General features: G+C 46.8%; 2 protein-coding genes and 1 long non-coding RNA gene across 13 annotated transcripts in view; 2 read left to right on the top strand and 1 right to left on the bottom strand.

The window, feature by feature from the left end:
- Positions 1-3097, top strand: part of CNBD2 (cyclic nucleotide binding domain containing 2) — a 49071-nt gene extending 45974 nt beyond the window's left edge. For 2 of the 3 annotated variants that reach the window (XM_066383921.1, XM_066383922.1), the window contains exon 12: positions 2277-3097. In XM_066383921.1, the coding sequence (XP_066240018.1) occupies positions 2277-2595 (319 nt within the window). In that variant the 3' untranslated portion in view covers positions 2596-3097. Of the gene's footprint in view, positions 1-444; positions 710-2276 lie in introns of those variants that run through there. The other variant, XR_010751460.1, reaches the window with a different exon arrangement.
- Positions 3098-9118: 6021 nt separating this feature from the next.
- Positions 9119-19292, top strand: part of EPB41L1 (erythrocyte membrane protein band 4.1 like 1) — a 162219-nt gene continuing 152045 nt past the window's right edge. The window contains exon 1 of one of the 9 annotated variants that reach the window (XM_066383908.1): positions 9119-9264. Coding sequence is in view for 8 of the 9 variants with exons in the window: in XM_066383903.1 (XP_066240000.1) it covers positions 9210-9264 (55 nt within the window). In the remaining variant the exon portion in view is untranslated. The remainder of the gene's footprint in view (positions 9265-19292) is intronic. The other 8 variants (XM_066383903.1, XM_066383902.1, XM_066383904.1 and 5 more) reach the window with 8 other exon arrangements.
- On the bottom strand, positions 12595-17583 carry LOC136405042 (uncharacterized). Its single transcript, XR_010751459.1, has 2 exons — positions 17012-17583; positions 12595-13282 (listed from the first exon to the last, which is right to left on the bottom strand). It is a non-coding gene; the product is annotated as an uncharacterized lncRNA (long non-coding RNA).

The raw sequence follows: 19292 nt of genomic DNA, 5'->3' as shown, positions 1-19292 counted from the left end.
TGGCTCCTATGGCTGTGGAGCATCGCCCCCTAGTGGGCTTGTCAGGTGGATCCTGGTCAAGCACCGCTTCTCACTTTGGAAAAATACCAAAAAAAAAAAAAAAAAAAAAAGAAAGAAAGAAATTGTAATTGCCTGCTTACCCCCCCCCCCCCCCCCCCAGGGTTTGGTGAGTCCCTTAGCCTCTGGCCCCAGTTGCCATGTTTGTGAATTGGGGTGGTTATAAGGATTAAATTAACAAGTGTAAAGTACTTGGCATTTGGTAAGTGCTAAGTCAGAGTTAGATGGTGGTGTTATTTATTATGTAAGAAATTGGAAGTTAATGGAAATTTTTAAGTGAAGACTTTCTAGTGCTCTGCTTGTGAATGTTTAACGACAAACTCTCTGGGAGGTCGGAGGTAACCTGGTTTGAAGTGTTTGCCAATTTCTATGGTGTGCACGCTCCTACCATGTCCAGTTTCGAGCTGCCACCCTGATGTCACTGACACGGCGTTGAAAGGCACACAGTCAGCTCTCATGAGCTGGTGGGAGCTGCCTTTGATACACTCCTGAGACCACAGGACTAGCTTGTAGCCTCCTCTGACCTCTGGATTTTTTATTAAGTTGATCTCTGTGGATCAAAGTGGACTCAGTTCTGGTCGAATAATGTAGCCAGGAGATGTTCTCGTCTGTTCGTGATTTATTAGGCTTGCCTCCTTAGGTGATAGTACAGGTGAGTCGATGGAAATTGACCCTGTCCTTCCCTTCCTGTGGTCTCAGATGGAAATACGCCAGTGAGTGCTGAGCCCCTGCCACCCTCTTCCACTTTCCCCACCCTCATGCCAGGAGGGCAAAGGGTGGAGTAAAGCCAGGGAACCAAGGCCAGTCCAAGGCAGCTCCCAGACCTACTTTCTGTCTTTATAGCTATGCCTTTTCTGGATAGTTCATATAAATGGCATCCTATAATATGTGGTCTTTTCTTACTTGCTCCTTAGCATATTTTCTCCCTTTTAAAAAAAATTATTAAGTGAGAGGCAGGGAGGCAGGGAGATGGAGAGACAGATTCCCGCATGTGCCCAACTGGGATCCACCCAGCAAGCCCTACAGGGCGATGCTCTGTCCATCTGGGGCTGCTGCTCCGTTGCTCAGCAACCGAGCTATTTCAGCACCTGAGGCGAGGCCATGGAGCCATCTCAGCATGTGGGGCCAACTTGCTTGAACCACTTGAGCCATGGCTGCAGTAGGAGAAGAGAGAAAGAGAGAGAATGAGGAAGGGGCGGGGTAGAGAAACAGATGGTCACTTCTCCTGTGTGCCTGAGCAGGAATCAAACCCGAGACTTCTACATGCCAGGCCGACGCTCTATCATTGAGTTAACCAGACAGGGCCATAATATTTTCAAGATTCATTCTTGTTGCAGCATGTGTCAATACTTCATTCCTTTTTATTCTCAAATAACATTGCATTGCACACATATACCATACTTTATTGATTCATCAGATGATAGACATTCGGGCTGTTTCTTTTTGGCTATTATGAATGATGCTGCTATGAACATTCTTGTGCAAGTTTTTGAGTGGACATTTTGTTTCCATTTCTCTTGGGTAGGAGTAGACTTGCTGGATCATCAGTTAACTGTTTAACCTTTGAGGAGCTGCCAGACTGTTTTCCAAAGTGGCTGCAGTTTACATTCCCATTAGTAATGTATTGGAACCCTTGTTCCAATATTTTCACATCCTCATCAACACTTATTATCTGTCTCTTTAATTATAGCCATCCTAGTGGGTATGTGTGCTATCTCACTGTGGCTTTGATTTACATTTCCCCGATGGCTGATGGTAACATACATAATTAAAAATTTCAGTAGCCACATTAAAGAAGTAAAAAGAAATGGGTGAAATTAATTTTAATAATATATTTTATTGAATTCAGTATATCTAAAATATCATCATTTCAACATGTAATCAACATAACAATGATTAATTAGATATTCTACATCCTTTTTCTGTTCTAAGTCTTTGAACTTGGGCATATGTTTGATACTCACAGCACATCTCTGATTCAGACTGGCCACACTCCAGGTGCTCAGTAGCCACCTGTGGCCTGTGGACACTGTGTAGAACAGCACAGCTCAGGGGAAGGAAGTGTGGGAAGGTGAAGGAGGCAGAGAGGAGTCTGGGAAAAGGCCCAGAGGAGGGAAGGAGCACATTGTGTTGAGGGGTTGCAGAGTGGTGAGAGACCAGGGACGGGGGGACAGCGAGGAGCTGGCACGGGGACCTCAGCATCTGTGTCCTGCCTCCAGCGATGAAGCCATGTGCCAGAGGTTCCTCATGGAGAACAGCTGGAATGTCTTTCGGAAGGACCTGATGCAGCTGCTGGTGAAGCCTCGCCAGCGCTCACCGCTCACGCCCGTCCGGCCTAGCAGGAAAGGGGTCTACAACCCCAAGTCTCTGACTCTGGACATGTATAGTCTCAACAGGAAGACTAAACCTCATTATCCCATTTTTATGGCACCCCAGAAGGGCCTCCCCCCACTGAGGGTTGTCCAAGCTATCACAGCACCTCGGTATAAAATCCAAGAGCTCCTGCCTCAGTACAAGAACGCAGGGGTCCTTGATTAGACCCAATAAAGGATGGATGTTTGGCCTCTGTGTTTCCTAAATGACCACCTTGCGAGCTGTGGGGCTTGGAATGAGCTGGGGGTCTGGAGAGATGTTTGTGGGTAGCAACTGGGGCACTGTCACCCTTGACACCTGTGGGGCTGAGTGAGCGAATGGTCAGGAGGCTGGGTGTGGAGGGGTTCGTCTCCATGAGGCAGATGGTCTCATGGTGGGAAGGTCTTACCTGACAAGGTGGATGGGAGGCCCCGAGGAGCTCAGACCGAAGCAAGCAGATGGGTTGAGAACTCAAATGCCTTCCAAGGCCAGACAAGTCATCCAAAGGAGCACGGCCAAAGGACTGGGGAGGCGACAGGGCATGGTGGGGACTGGGACACGCGTGCCCACCCAGATGGGGCAGCTGCCCCTGCGGCCCAGTCCATGATGCCATGCCGGGGATAATGCAGGCCTGGTACTGCTGGTCTGTTTTCAAGGGAATGAAGAAACCCCATATTTAAGAAGATTCCTACTGATTTTTAAGTGTGAGAACTAATTCAAATTGTTTTTGAAATATTGTGTTAGGCAAACAAAACACATACGTGGGCTGTGTTGGGCCTACAAACTGCTGTGCTGCCAGTACTCATCAGAGACCTCTGTCAGACTGACGGTGTCCCCAGAGACTGGAGGGAGGCATGACTGTGGGGGGGAGGGGCGTAAGGAGCCAGAGGGAGACAGCCGGCTGTGTGACAGGAGCCGCATTGCGCGGGTCATGGGCGAGGACCAAGCCGCCTGGGAGAGAGGAGGTGGGCCAGAGACAAGGAGGCCGTTGGTTGGACTTAATGATGGCTCCTCAGACCTTCTGAGGAGGGGTCCTGAATCTGCTGTCACCTGTCACTGACTGGGCCAGCTCTCCTGTTGGTGGTCCTAGCCCTAGAACTTGGGGTTCCTGTCTCCTGCCAGCCTCAGCACCGCAGACCCAGTGCCCAGTCACCTTCCGCCCCTGGGAAACCCCAAAGTTTAGCTTTGACAGTGCCAAGGCGCCTGGTGGAGGCCATGACGGCACAAGAGCCTGGCCTGGGTCCGCCAGGAGAGAGGTGAGCCCCCCCCCCCTACCCACTAGAACTCTCCCCTGCCTGCCCTGACAGGGAGTGGCGTCTGAGGGACAGCTGAGTGCTGAGCTGGGCCTCGGGAGAACCTGGCTGTTTCCATCTCACTGGGCCCCCTGGAGCACCCTGAGTCCTTCACCTGCTCCCGGTTTCCCCAGGGGCTAAAGGAGCAGGGTGGACACGACCCATGGTTTTCATGAGTGAAGGGTGAGCATAGTTTGAAAAGCATATTCAACGTTATACTTTTGTATGTTGAATTTAAAAGAGAATATTTTATGTTGCACAGCCCAGGGGGAGGAGTATGGAATTTTCCTGTCGAAGGGAGAATGGGTGTATAAGGGTAGATTTAATCACTTTGACTTCCCTGATCGCTCCAGAGGTCAAGGAGTCTGAGACATCCACGGTAGTCCTGGAAGGCTGTCTGCAACCTACGAGAAGGGGGCACTGTTTTGGAGCCAGGTAAGTGGGAGTGTTGAACTTTATTTGGGATCTCTTTGCACATAAGCCTGTGGCTCTTTGCACATAAGATGATGGTGTGGACATCTTGTTCATTCATTTGCAATTTATTTATTAAACACATGTTTCATAGCAGATTCAAAGGAGGATAAGAGGCAGTCTCTGTTGCTTCTTATTCTCTAGGCCAGGGGTCAGCACACCCTTTCGGTAAAGAGCCAAATAAGAAATACTTTAGGTCTTGCCAGCCATACAGTCTCTGTTGTAACTTCCCAACTTTGCATGGTGAAAGCAGCTTTAGTGTTCCAGTAAAACTTTATTTACAAAAACAGGTGGCAGGCCAGATTTGGCCTGAGGGCCATGATTTGCTTGCCCCAGCTGGATCAAGGCCATAGGGAACCCTTAAAGTTTCTTGAGCAGATATGATGTGGAGAAAGCAGCTTATTATTGAGCACTTGTTCTATGACAGACATCTTGCTATGCATCTGACCATGGAATCTGATGACCTCTGGGCTAACATCCCAGCTCTGCCCGTTCATGGCTGCTGAGGATTCAAAGAGTTGGCACATCGTCTTGTGTGGGCTTCCAGACCCCTGGGTCTGGGCCCAGGTGGGCAGTGATGACTTCCGTGGCATCAGTAAGGTGGAAGATTGCCTTCACCAAGACCCTGGGTCCTGCTCCCTGGAAAGAGAAAGAACTTTCAGGCCAGGAGGCTGATCATGTTTCTTAGGAGAGTGGTGAGTGACCAAACAGGCTAGAAGGGCCACTGGGGAGTGAAGGCACCGCGTGGGGAGAGGCCCAGTGGGGCTAGCTTGGGAAGTCTTGAGGGGGCAGAGAAAGAGCAGAGCTTTTTCTGAAGTCCCGATGGAACAGAAGAACCAGAGAAGGAGAACTGTCTAAAGAGGACTTCAAGGAGCTTCTCTATGCATTGAGAATGTGTTTCTCCTTTGGCATTTTCTTCAGAAACCAAGTCAACCTTTGAATAGCTCTAAATTGGGTTGTATGCAGTGCTGTGGTTTCTTGGACTTCGGTGACCAGGCAGAGCCAGGGCAGCAGGAGGGCCCAGTTCTGTTTGGGTCACACACGTACAGTCCTTGGTGCTCAATACACATGAGATGTTATTAGCACCTTTTTGACCGAGATCACTTTGGTCATCCGGAAACTCTCTGCCCCTTTCAGTGCAGTAGGAAACGCAGGCTTTGGAAGGCTAACCCTTTGTAATCGGTGATAAAGGACATCCTCAAGAGACTGGGGGGAGGCGGTGCTGGCTGGCATCTTGCCCAGCCGCCACACTCTTCACTAAGTGAAATGGTTACTGTCGGCATTCAGGGGCAGCCTTGGAGGGAGAGAGCAGAGACAAGTCACCAGAGCATCAGCATGCACTGTAGATGAGGGCACAGTTACAAGAAGGCTGGTGGGACAGTGTGAGGGGGCTTCTGGCTGCTTGTAAGTGTGTGACAGTCTCCCAGCTTCCAGGCCGTGCGCTCTGGAAGGAGCAGTGGTTCCCAAGGCCGCCTCCCCCTCCCCCACAGACCCTCAGCAACATGGAGCAGGGATCGGGAATCAGGTGTGTGTGTGGGGGGAGGACAGATGAGGATTTATTTGCTCGTTCAGAAGGAGCAAATAAGATACCCCTTGGCACAAGTGTTAGAAACAAACTATGTTGTCAGTGCTATGGAAGTCGTCACTGCTCACCTGAGCACAGACCCAGCGGTCAGGAAGCCCACCAGGATTTGCCATGAGGGAGAGGGGCCCAGGCTCAGGCACTGAGTGCCCAGTGTGTGCCAGGCATTATGCGAGGCACTCAACAGAGGCCATCACTTACCCAGAAAATATTTCCTGGCAACTAACTCCGTGGCACTCTCCCCAGTTGACAGATGAAGAGGCCCAGAGAGACAAAAGCCTGTCTATGCTCACTGGGCAGTCAGGTGGTGGTTCCGGGAAGTCCATGTGCTCTCTCTGCGCCCCGGTGCCCTCCCGTGGCAGTGAGCATCACAGGGTATGTGCTGTCACACCACCTTACTCATCTATCCCACACGCGCCACCTGTTCCAAAAAAGAAGTTCCACACACACAACCTGGGAGCTGTGCTGGAGAGAATATAATCACCCTCTGGAATGATTTTCCATATGTAAATAAATGCAGTCATACTTGGAGAGGCACACCCAGGCCACTTGAGCCAAAAATATAGCCCCCAGCACTAACAGCTTCCACTGTTTGGGGAAAATGAAAAACCCATTTGAAAAATAAACATGGGAGATGTTGCCAGTGTAGGAGTGTTGAAGATCCCATCTTGGGGTTGGAAGGAAAAGCATTCTTTAAATCCTCTATTCCTGTTCTATAACTCGAGGTAAAATCTTACCTCCCAGTTACGGGAAGCCTAAAGGTGAGATGGGTCACGTTGCAACTCCCGGAGGAGGTCGTTTTGCTGGGATGCTTTTCTGCTATTTGGGGATTTAAGGGGTTTAACCACAACAGTGCTGAGTTGCAGAATCTGCAATCACTGGTTCGGAGCCAGCCCTGAGGTCGAGTAGTTTCTAGGTGCTGAGAAGCAGCAGAAAGCTGAAACAAGGGTTTTCTAGGCTGTGGCAGGCTGGGGGCTTTAGCCCTGGGGAGAGCGCTGGGGGCAGTGGGACGGTGGCCTGTTGGGTATGTGCGGAGTGACAGTGACGATCAGCCAGGCTCCTTCCCTTTCTGGAGCCTCACTACTATCACTCGTAAAGTTTGAGGGGTCCGGGTGGTGTTCTTCAGGCTTCCCCACAAAAGCCTGCAGGGCCTCGGACCCTCTGCTTTTGCCTCACCTACTCCCCTACCTCCAAAGCCTCCCCACACCCACCAGAAAGTCGGAATCCAGAAGAAAAATGGATTATTGAGACCCTTGGTGAAGTGTGGAAATGCTGGATGACTTAATAGTATTATGTTCATGTCAAATGCTCAACGTTGGTGATCGCCTGGTGTCTATGTAGGAGGGCCTCCTTGTTCTTAAGGAACACGCACTTCAATACTTGGTGATTAAGGGAGATGATCTCTTCAACTTTCCAACGATTTGAAATATATTTGTCTATTTAGAATGGCAAAGCAAATACAGCAGAGTAATAATTGGTGAATCTGGGTGAAGGGACTTAGGAGTTCTTTTAAACCATGTTTGCAATTTTTTAATCGTACAGTATGCATAAAAGGTACCCTCTCAACCATTTTTAAGTGTATACTTAGTTCAGTGGCAATTAAGTACATTCACCTTGTTCTGTAACCATCCCACCGTGCAACCATCTGCAGAACCTTTTCGTCTTGCAGACCTGGAAGTCTGTACCATTGAACAAAACCCCCTCTCCCTCTTCTCCCAGCCCCTGGCAGCTACCATTTGATTACTTTAGGTACCTTCCATGAATGGAATTATACAGTATTTGTCTCTTTATAAATGTCTGATTTCACTTAGCATAATGTTCTAAAGGGTTGTCCATGTTGTAGCAGAATTTCCTTCTTTTATTTAAGGCTAAATATTCCATTGTATGCACACACCACCTTTTGTTTATCCATTCACCTGCTTCTGGATACTTGGGTTGCTTCCACTCTTTGGCTATTGTGAATAATGCTGTAAAGAACACAGTGTACAAATGTCTTCAAGACCCTCCTTTTTTTCTTTTTCTGAAGTGAGAAGCCGGGGTCGGGGGCAGGGGAGAGGCAGACAGACAGACTCCCGCATGTGTCCGACCCAGATGCGCCCGACCGGGATCCACCCGGCATGCCCACCAGGGGGTGATTGATGCTCTGCCCATCTGGGCATTACTCTGTTGCAACCGGAGCCATTCTAGTGCCTGAGGCAGAGGCCATGGAGCCATCCTCAGAGCCTGGGCCAACTTTGTTCCAATGGAGCCTTGGCTGCAGGAGGGGAAGAGAGAGAGAGAGAGAAAGGAGAGGGGGAAGGGTGGAGAAGCAGATGGGCGCTTCTCCTGTGTGCCCTGGCTGGAAATCAAACCCGGGACTTCCACACACCAGGCTGACGCTCTACTGCTGAGCCAACCAGCCAGGGCCTTCAAGACCCTCCTTTTAATTCTGGTATCTAATCAGAAATGGAATTGCTGTGTCATGTGTGTAACTCAATTTTTAATTTTTTTAGGAACCATCATACTATTTTCTGTAGCGGCTATATCATTCTTGCAATTTTAGTGTGATATTATTTCAAAATAAAAGTCACAATTGAAATAAAAAAGGGAGAAACCAATACAGATATGCATACATATTAGCTCTAACTGGCTTTATAATTAGGTGATAATAGATTTTAAAATCTGACCATAAATTCCATGATATCCAAGATGAAGGGAAGCATGTTATTTCACTAGCAATTACATAATTATGATCAAGAAGGAAATGGAAGAAGTCAGTATGGATTTTTGTATAAGCATTAGCCAAGGTGATTATAAAACCTGGCTTTGAGCTCCCTGTTGGCCAAGGCAAAAAGAGAAACATGGTATTTTATTATTTGAAAGGAAGAATCTGCTCAGCCCCTCAATAGAGTAATGAAGTTTTCTCAACCAAGGAGTTTGGGGAAGCTTATCCTCACTCCCTTTTTTCATATGTGCTTTCTACTCAATTTACTGTGGGTTCCATTCCTTGGGGGTACCTTAAATTAGGGGTCTGCCTATTTCTACTTGACGCTAGACTCTAGACTTCTCAGCCTCAGGTGCCCTCTGATACCACAAAGATGGTTTGTAGCGTGGCTGGCCACAGATGGGGGCCGTTCCCCCCTCATCCCTTACTGAAAGCTGATCACAGGGAAGGCGGCAGTGGACTCTCGGCCTTTAAGCCCTAACAACACTGATCATCTATGATTTTAATGAATAGAAACCGACACCATATCTTTTCCTGAGAGCAGGTTTTTATATTGAAAGAGAGTGTCAGGAAGTCCTTCTTCCTGTCATAACTTAAAACACATGCTGCTGTCACAGACTTTCTCTTGTTTCGTGTCAGGTGGAGAGGGAGGGGGATTAATGCTCACCACTCTTCTGGAAGCCTCCCCCTAATTAAGCCAGAGCATTTCCGGCCTGTCTGCTTGATTTTGCTGACATTGCAGAGCAGGATTATGAGCAGGAGTTCTGGATTTCAGCCGCTCTGCCAGACCAGCTGCATGACATTAGGTAAGTGATTGCTCTTTGCCTCAGTTTCCCCATTGGTAATATGGGAATAATAAACCCATCTGTTTTATAAAGTCAGGAAAGTTAACTTCAGTAGTCCATGTAGAACACTAAATTCAGAGTTCGACTCTCAGAAAGCAGATGCCTGGGGTGGGAGAAAAAGGGGCAGGCAGGGACGACATGGTCCCGATACTAGGTCCACAAGCCCTGCAGACCGACAGGGAGGTGGCCCTGCCCACGCAGGTGAAGCGGAAGTGTCCTCCGTGTCAGATTTCTCGGTTTAACAGATCACAGCAGCTGAGGGATTTGCACTCGTGAAGAGCTCTCCCCAGCGAGGCATTCTGCATTTACACATTGTTCCATTACCGTCCAGTGATCACCAGCTCATGGGGTCCTCTGCCTCTTTGAGAGATCTCAAAGCTTGTCTGTTGGCTGCCTGCTACCTCGTCCTCCTCTTCCAGGGTTTGTCTTCTGCCCTCAGCCTCTAGGCTCGTGGGCATCTCCATTAGCTAGGGAGGCGTTTGGGAGCTGACAGGGCTGAACTGAAATCTACATGAACTCAGTCAGCCTATCTCCCATCAGCAGATAGGCTGTGGGGAGAGGGAGTTTGGTCAGGGTTTGGAGATACAGCACCAGCCAATGTCCTTGGTATCAAGAAACTTACGTTCTGGATCAGTAGTCAAGGAACACAAAAAAAAAATGTACAAGAAAAATCTAGGTAAGTGTGTGGGGTGCAGGTAGGTTAGAGGTTACTACTTTGTAAAGGGAAGGCTTCTGCAGGATGATATTGGCGAGTACAGGACGTGCGGGAATGGGCAGGTGGTAACTGGATCATACAGCAGTTCTTAGTTCTGATTGTTTTAGAGACTGTCATCCTATTTTCCATAGCAGTGACACCATTTTACAATCCCACCAACAGTACACAAGGGATCCTTTCTCCACAGCCTTGTCAACACTGGTTACTGTTTCTGTAAGTAGCCATCCAAATGGACACGAGGTGACACCTCATTGTGATTTTGATTTGCATTTCCCTAATTATTAGTGAGGTAAAGCATCATTTCATATGCTGGCTGGTCATTTGTATGTCATCTTTGGAAAAATGTCTATTGTGCAGATGGTCCTTTGTCCATCTTTATATTGGATTGATTTTTTTTGTTGAGTTCTTTATGTCTTCTGGATGTTAACCCCTTATCAGATATGATTTACAAATATTTTCTCCCACTGGTTGCTTTTTCACTCTGTTGACTGTGTCTATTGCCTTTTAATAAGTATTTTTGTGAAGAGGTTATTTGAGTATTCCTTTGCTTATCATACTTTTCATTTATTTTTATCAGCATTGGATTTACGGTTTCCTATTTTATTTAATGTGTTATTATCATTCTATATTTTGATGCAAACATGGTCGGATTTGGCCAGTGGAAGCCACTTCGAGCCGCCTTGTCCTTTCCACATGCTCCTATTGTTGTCTGAGCACTTCCTTGTTTTCTGCCACAACGTGATATTTGAGGTCTAGGACATCTTGTGCTTTTCCTGTTGCTGCCCTGGAATTAGCCATTTCTCTAAGGACCCTGGTTCCTTTTACTAGAGAACAGTATTTAGAGGCTTCTGGCCCTGGCTCTGCCACTGATGGAATTTGTGGTTTGGAAAGGCCCTGCCTCTGAACTGGAGAGGCAAGCCTCCTCAGCCAGCCAGAATAAACCCCTCACTTACCACTGAGACTGAGGCCCAGATGGGAGCACTTGGCAGTTCCCGGTGTGTGAAGACAGCTCAGATGAGCGCTGAGGCCCCGACCGCCTATCTGTCCAGCGTTCTTTCCCTGGCAATACATATTGCTAGCTGAGGTATGACCCCCGGGAGGCTGCCCCTCTCTGGACCTCTTTCCTCTTCTGTCCACAGAGGACTCGCTTTGCCTTGGGGGTCTAAGCTTTTCTGAGAGCTAACCCAGCCTCTTAGCTCTTCATGAGCCTTGCCTTCCCCTGCAGACCTTGATGGGTGTGACCACCTTAAGCCCCAGAGGAGCGCGCGCTTCTGCCTCTATCTGCAGCTCTGGCTGATCTGGGTGTGCAGACTGGTCCCAGCCTGGGATGAGCTATCCCAAGTGCACCTGCTGCTTCCCCTCCAGACCAGGGGTTCAAGGCCTATGCGCCTCCCTGAGGCCCATCCCAGCTGACACCCGTCTCTGAGGGGCATCAACCAATGGGGTCGAGGTGATGGGGAAGGCCTCCTCTGCCTGCTCGCACTGGCTCCCCAGCCCACCCAGGCTATACTGACAGCACCCAGGGGACGTGAGAAATGCTCCCTCCCCACATTCGGAGGTGTATCTTGAGCATCACCTCCAAGCTTGGAGTAAGAACCCCTGTACATCCTGTTAGGTTTTCTGTACCTGCCTTGGGGTAGGCAGTGCTGCACCTGACCTGCACCCTCTGAGTTGCTCAGCTGTGGAATCAACTTCCAGCTTGGGAAGCCAGCTGTTCAACCAGTGCTGGTAACTGCAATGCCAGACAAGTCAGTTGAAAAAGCTCAACATTTGTCTCTGCATTCAAGACATTTCCTGAGCTCTGGCGGTGTCTGGCATCCCGTGGCATCCTGCAGTGCGGAGTTTAAGCCTGAGCTCAGTCCAGAAGACTTTCAAGTAACCACGATTGTACAAGCGGGTCCCCTAAAAGGAAGGCACAGACAGGGTCTGCAAGGGAGAGCGGAACCTCTGACATTTTGTTCTGGTGCTTTCTCAGGTGTTCGGTTTTCATAGAGAAGATGTATATACATTAAAATGAGTTGGGTAAGGCCCTGGCCAGTTGGCTCAGTGGTAGAGCGTCGGCCTGGCATGCAGAAGTCCAGGGTTCGATTCCCGGCCGGGGTACACAGAAGCGCCCATCTGCTTCTCCACCCCTCCCCCTCCTGCAGCTGAGGCTCCATTGGAGCCAAAATGGCCCGGGCGCTGGGGATGGCTCCATGGCTTTGCTTCAGGCGCTAGAGCGGCTCTGGTCACAACAGAGCGTCGGGCGGATGGGCAGAGCATTGCTCCCTGGTGGGTGTGCCCGGTGGATCCGGGTCGGTCGCATGCAGCAGTCTGTCTGACTGCCTCCCCATTTCCAGCTTCAGAAAGATACAAAAAATAAATAAAAAAATGAGTTGGGCAACTTGACTTGCTAAGTGAAAAGTGTAGAAAGGGCCTTAGAGGCCAAAGGAATAGCTTGAGGAAAGTCTGAACCACAGAAGAGCAGTTACCTTGAAGACCAGAACTCCCGGGGGTACCGCAGGGCCCAGCATGAAGGGTGTGAACACCGTGCTTCTACGGAGCACGCAGACTTTACAAGCAATGAGGACTTCAGGTAGGTTTTTAAAATATTTATTCCTTAAAAGTTAACATGTGTATATAATAGGAAACTGAAAAGCACAAGAAACAAAGAACCAAGCCATCTATAATCCCAAGCAGTTGAGTCTGACGTATCCTTCTATGTCCCGTGTATCTATACATTTAAGCTTACATTTTTATTAAGATCATAGTTATGTGTCATGCTTTTTCACACATCTGAATATTTACCACTTCAAAGTCCCAAAATATGAGTATTCTGATAACCAAGAATACACTACACCAACTCAATCTGGAAGAAAAAAAAAATTAAAAAAGAGAAAATGTAATCTTGCCTTTTTTGGCAATAAAAATTTCATAAAGGACAAAAATAGCAACAGACCTCTAGATAAAGATACTGGCAGTTACTGTACTGCATTCCCTTAATGTTCAATTAAAAATGTGACACAAAGCAGCAGAGTACACAAAGTATAATGCTTCTAAGAGAATTATGATCTACTTCTAGCAAGGAGGCAAGTTTCCACTTAACAGTGTGGTGCTACAGTGCGGCCCAAAGAGACACACACATCAAGGTTCTCACCACAATGTCAATACGAACAAATCCACACCCATCTCACCCTGTCCTTCCCCTGCTGCCAGCCTCATGAACATGTCCTGCCGTCCACTTCTGAGATGGCTTAACAATTCCATGTCCAAGATGCCTCTTTTCTATCAATTATAACGAAGATATATTTACAAATTGGTTAATTCACTAGCTCTACTTGTTATGTGTTACCGCAGGACATCTAAAAAGCTCTGATGCTGCAAAACAATGAACCGTGTCCACGGTAAACACAGGAACTTGACAGCAATGCACATGTAGACCTACAGTTATAACCTAAAACTTCCTTCTAGATACGGAGATACTAGCAAAGAGCCCTTCCCTTCACCCTTCCTCTTCTCCCTCCGCCATTTCAGTGACTAAATACAGGACAGAAGCTCCAAGAGGTGGACTAACAAAGACACTCCCAGGAGAGTCCTCCTTCCTAAGAACGAACAAAAGGGCATTCATAAAGGGATTATTTTACTACCTCTGCTTTTAATATACTTTGGGCATTAAGACTTGTTTACCCTTGAATACATAGCACTATTAACTAAAACATAAACATGTTAACAATGGCTAGACAAGCTGAATTTGTCTAAAGACTCGTGGGCACAGAACCCTGCTCTCTGTACTCCCGCGAACAGTCAGCCTGCTCTCCAAGACATCGTTTAAAAATCCCGTTCCCCAATAGAACCATTCCTGTGAAGTAACAGAAAAAAATACTTAAAGGGTATTACTTTAACTCTCCTTTTACCATATGCTGTGCGCCTTCAAATATCTAAGACTAGATGTTTCAAATAAGGATTTAAGTTTGTTCATTATACAGAATAGCGCTGAACAAACCGCAGAGGCTGTAGTCTGAACGTGTCTTCTAAATAGGAAGGAACGTTGACCGCTTCCCTTTCCCATCCTATCAACCCAGTGAACAAGTAGAATAAGCATCTGTCATGCTAAGAGGGGATTTTAACAATTTCACTTCATGTTGTTTTCAGAACAGTTATTTCCTTGGCATTTAACACAAACTACAACATATTTGTTTACTAACTACTTCTGTCATACACTGGCAACCCCTGGAACATCTAGAAAGACTACACGTTGTAAATAGGACGTTTGTCCTTCAGACACACTATATACACAGTTAAGTAAAACAAAACACACAGGAACACAGGAAGATGGTTAATCCTGCCTAATTCAAAACCCTTTGCACTTTCTTCTTCTTCCCTGAACCAGCACAAATACGTGTACTGCTCAGAGAGGTGGTTTGATCATTTTGATTATTCAATTTCCAAAAAACAAAAGTTCATATGAATTGTAACAAAAGTACATCTACAAAATGTGTTATTTTACTACCTCTACTTTTAACATACTTTGTGCACTTCTAAACATCTAGAAAGACTAGATGTTTCAAATAAGGACTTAAGTTTGTCCACTATATACACAGTAGTGTTGAATAAACTACACACATGTAACAATGGTTACATCTGAAAGTGTCTTCTCCACAGGAACACTCCAGCCTGGAACCCCTTCTTTCTCCCAGCTTCTGTCCCCCGTCAGCCCAGTGGGCTGAGTAGGCACATGTGTCACTCAGATGACTTCACAATTTCATTTCCAAAAGACGGCCTTTCGATGAATTTTAACACAAATGTACAAAATGTGTTAGTTTACTAACTCTACTTTTGTCATACATTGGCAACCTCTTTAATATCTAGAGACTAGATATTATAAAATTAGGACTTGTTTGTCCAGTATATTCACAATATATACAGTAAAGTTAAATGAACTTGCACATTACATATAGGGCAAAGAGTAAACTAAAATGTTCTATTACACACTAGCAAAACATCTTTTTGCAATTTCTTCCCACCCACTTCCCTCAACCCAGTGAACAAGTCCATAGAATACACTGTTCAGAGAGGCTGTTTAACAATTATATGTCTAAAGGCAGTATTTCCTATCAGGTATTAGAAGGTATTTACAAAAAGTGTTATTCTATTTCTACTTTTAAATACATCAAGCAATTCTAAATGTCTAAAAAGACTAGTTATTTCATATAAGAGCTTACTTGTCCACTATGTACACAGCACTGTCAAAATTGCACGCATAACAATGGTTATGATCTGAGGTATCTTCTAAATATGACCGTGTTGGTCTGAACCACTCCCTCTCTCCCCCTTCTCTCCACCCCCAATCCAGTGGACAAGTACAGGCATGTGTAACACCTAGAGGTGGCTGAACAAATTCATATCCAAGTCACTTATATAAGACAAGCCTTTCCTATGAATTTCAATACAAAGTGTACAAAATATGCTATTTTTACTAACTACGTTGTCATACACCAGCAACCTCTTTAACATCTAGAAACTAGACATGGCAATTTTAGGACTTATTTGTCCATTATATATACTATCTACACAGCAAAACAAAATGCACATAACATACAAAAATGGTTTTATCTGAAAATGTCCAAATATGAACACACTAGCATATTACGTTTTGCAATTCTTTCCCTCCCACCTCCTCCAATCCACTGAACAAGTATAGACTGTAGTATACTGCTCACAGAGGTGGTTTATAAAGATAATTATTTCCTATGAATTTTAGGCAAAAAGATATCTACAAAAGTGATATTTACTACCTCTACATTTAACATACCTTGGGCACTTCTAAACATCTAGATGGACTAGATGTTTCAGATAAGGACTTAATTTGTCCACTATATACACAGCAGTTTTGAAAGAACTACGCACATATTAACAGTTATAATCTGAAGGTGTCTTCAAAATATGAACATTGTAGCCTAAGACCACCCTTCCCCTCTCCCCCTCCTCCACCAACCATGTGGGCTAAAATGCTCAAATTTCCAGAAGACAATCTTTGCTAGGAATTTTAACACAAATGTACAAAAATGATTAGCTTACTATTTTTGTCATACACTGGCAACCTCTTTAACATCTAGAAAGACTAGATGTTGTAAATTAGGACTCATTTGTCCATTATATACACTATATACACAGCGAAGTAAAACAAAATGCATGACAATAAGGGACAATGGTTCATCTTGCCTCACTTAGAAACACACCAGCACAGAGCTCTTTGCACTTTCTTCTCCCTTGAACCAGGGCACAAATACAATGGCTATTGTTCAAAGAGGTGGTTTGGCCATTCCCAAAATAACTATTTGATATGAATTTTAACAAGATATTTACTAACTCTAATTTTATCAGGCACTTCAGAACATGTAGAAAGATATTTCAAAAAGTACTTAGTATGAACTATTACACAGTAGTGAGAAACAAAAAGCACACATAAAACAATGGTTATGGTATGAAAATGTCTTCTAAATATGACCAGTCTGGTATAGAACTTTCTTTTCTTCTTCCGGAAGGTCTTCTACTCCATGTCCTAACCCACTTAACGAATGTGGACGTGTCGCTCCTTACGTCGCATTGTCGTTTCTAAATCGAGGTAGTCTAACAGTTCCTTTTCTAAAAGTCATTTCCAGAAGACATTTCTTTTTATTTATTTTTAAATGAGCATTTGCAAGACGTGTGATTTTCTAACTCTACTTTATCATACGTTGGCAACCTCTTTACATCTAGAAGGCCTAGATGTAGCAAAGTTCTCTTTTGAAAGGTTGGGGGGAAAGTTGAGAGCAGCTTTTTCATATTATATACACAGGCCTATAAATGGCCAGTAAATCTTCCCAATGGGTGGTGGGCACTTCCTATTAGCCAAACATGGTCTGTTATCCTGCCGTTTCTCTCTTGCGAAATCAAAGTCTATGGCAGAACTTAGACCAGCCGCCCGATGGCCCGCTAACCATTCCACCCGTCGTCCACTGGGGCTCTGCTCACCTTCTGGCCGGTAAGGCCTTTGTCCACCGTTGTCCGGAGGTGCCGCACCCGCGCGGCTCCAAGGCCGCAGGGGGAGCGAGCTCGTGTGCACGTAGACCCGCCTCCTCGTGCCCTGGAAGGCCCTAGCGGCCTTGCCGCATTCCAGGAGCCGCCATTCTTCTCGCCCGCCATGCCTGCCACGCCCTATGCTCAAGGGCAACGCGTCTGCATCCTCCGTGGCTCAGCAGGGGCTTCGCGGAGGCCTCGGAGGGTTGGGCCTGGAGACCTGGGATGCGGCTGGGAGAGGCCACCGCCATCAGGTCGCGGAGATGAAGGTGGGGGCGGGGGGAGAGGTTCGCTGCTGCTTCAAAGCCTAGGCCGGGCCAGTGGCAACCGCAGGAGGGCTCTGCGTCTCTCTGCAGAACCGAGTCTGCTGCCTGCCCCCGGGCCCCCCAGGCCACCCGCCAGCCGGAGGCCGGGGGGCCTAGAGGGGCCCGAAGGAGTAAGGAGGAGAAGGCCGCGATCTGCTTCTTACCGCGCTCTCTGCCGGAACTGACTTGGCAGTTCTCTACGCTGGTTAGAAAGGAGGGGCACCGGAAGTGCCCTACGCCTGGACCCACGAGCCAAGGTTCCGGGATTGAAACGTTCCGGTGGGGGGAAGGGCTAGAGAGGTGTCACGTGGGATCTGGACGCACTTCTGCCTTGTCTGCAACCGTAATTGTTACTGGCCTTAGAATACCCGAAAAGGAGTATTTCTCGGTTCCTTCACTCCCACTCTTAAACAAGGAGGCACTTTCCCATCTTTCATTCACTCATTCATAAGGTGACCAACTTTTTTACAGTGAAAAGGAGGACAAAAATAAATGGAAGAAAACAATATCGTAAATAAAAACATTTTATTCATTGCAACAATAATACTCTAAAATATGATAAATGCATAATAAAAACATCTGTAATTTTTTTTTTTTTTTTTTTACAGACACAGAGAGTGAGTCAGAGGGATAGACAGGGACAGACAGGAACGGAGAGAGATGAGAAGCATCGATCATTAGTTTTTCATTGCGCGTTGCAACACCTTAGTTTTCATTGATTGCTTTCTCATATGTGCCTTGACCACGGGCCTTCAGCAGACCAAGTAGCCCCTTGTTGGAGCCAGCAACCTTGGGTTCAAGCTGGTGGCTTTTGCTCAAACCAGATGAGCCCGTGCTCAAGCTGGCGACCTCGGGGTCTCTCGAACCTGGGTTCTCTGAATCCCAGTCCGACGTTCTTTCCACTGCGCCACCACCTGGTCAGGCAAACATCTGTAATATTTTATGTTGTAATTATGCTTACATGTCTATTAAATTTTAATAATAATTGTAAGAAAAAAGTACTCATTTAGATACAAATATGTCACATCACACGTAATGGGTCGACTCTGCATCGATCGAATCCAGACATTTACAGATTAGTTTTCCAATATGAAAAAGGAGGACGTGTAGGAGGACACTTTTTGAGGGAGGATGAAACTTACAAAAGAAGGACTGTCCTCCCTAAAGGAGGACGATTGGTCACCTTACTCATTCACCACTTGTCTACTGAGACCCTACTTTGTGCCACTTAAGGGGGGAATGCAGCAACAAAGGAAAAAAAAAAACGGAAAATTTCTGCTCTCCTGAAATTTATATTCTAGTAGGGAAAACAGACAATCCTTAAAATGCATAAAAGGGCAGATAGTGGCCCTGGCCGGTTGGCTCAGCGGTAGAGCGTCAGCCTGGCGTGCGGGGGACCCGGGTTCGATTCCCGGCCAGGGCACATAGGAGAAGCGCCCATTTACTTCTCCACCCCCCCCCCTCCTTCCTCTCTGTCTCTTTCTTCCCCTCCCGCAGCCAAGGCTCCATTGGAGCAAAGATGGCCCAGGCGCTGGGGATGGCTCCTTGGCCTCTGCCCCAGGCGCTAGAGTGGCTCTGGTCACGGCAGAGCGACGCCCCGGAGGGGCAGAGCATCGCCCCCTGGTGGGCAGAGCTTCGCCCCTGGTGGGCGTGCCAGGTGGATCCCGGTCGGGCGCATGCGGGAGTCTGTCTGTCTCTCCCCGTTTCCAGCTTCAGAAAAAAAAAAAAAAAAGGGCAGATAGTGAAAGTGCTATGGAAAAATAAAAAGTAGAACGTTTTAAACTTTGAGCAGCTATCTGAAGGAGGTAATGTTGGGTGGAAGAGCCTTCTGCTAGTATCTCTGGAACCTAAAGATGACAATGTCGACAAACATGTATACAACCACTTTCTAATTGATACAGCCACTTGAGTGTTCCAGCAGTATCATAAAC

This window comes from Saccopteryx leptura, chromosome 5 (genome assembly GCF_036850995.1).
Source record: "Saccopteryx leptura isolate mSacLep1 chromosome 5, mSacLep1_pri_phased_curated, whole genome shotgun sequence".
In the NCBI taxonomy this organism is placed as follows: domain Eukaryota; kingdom Metazoa; phylum Chordata; class Mammalia; order Chiroptera; family Emballonuridae; genus Saccopteryx; species Saccopteryx leptura.
Note: the sequence above shows the minus strand (reverse complement) of the source record. Positions and strands in the feature narration are given on the sequence as shown.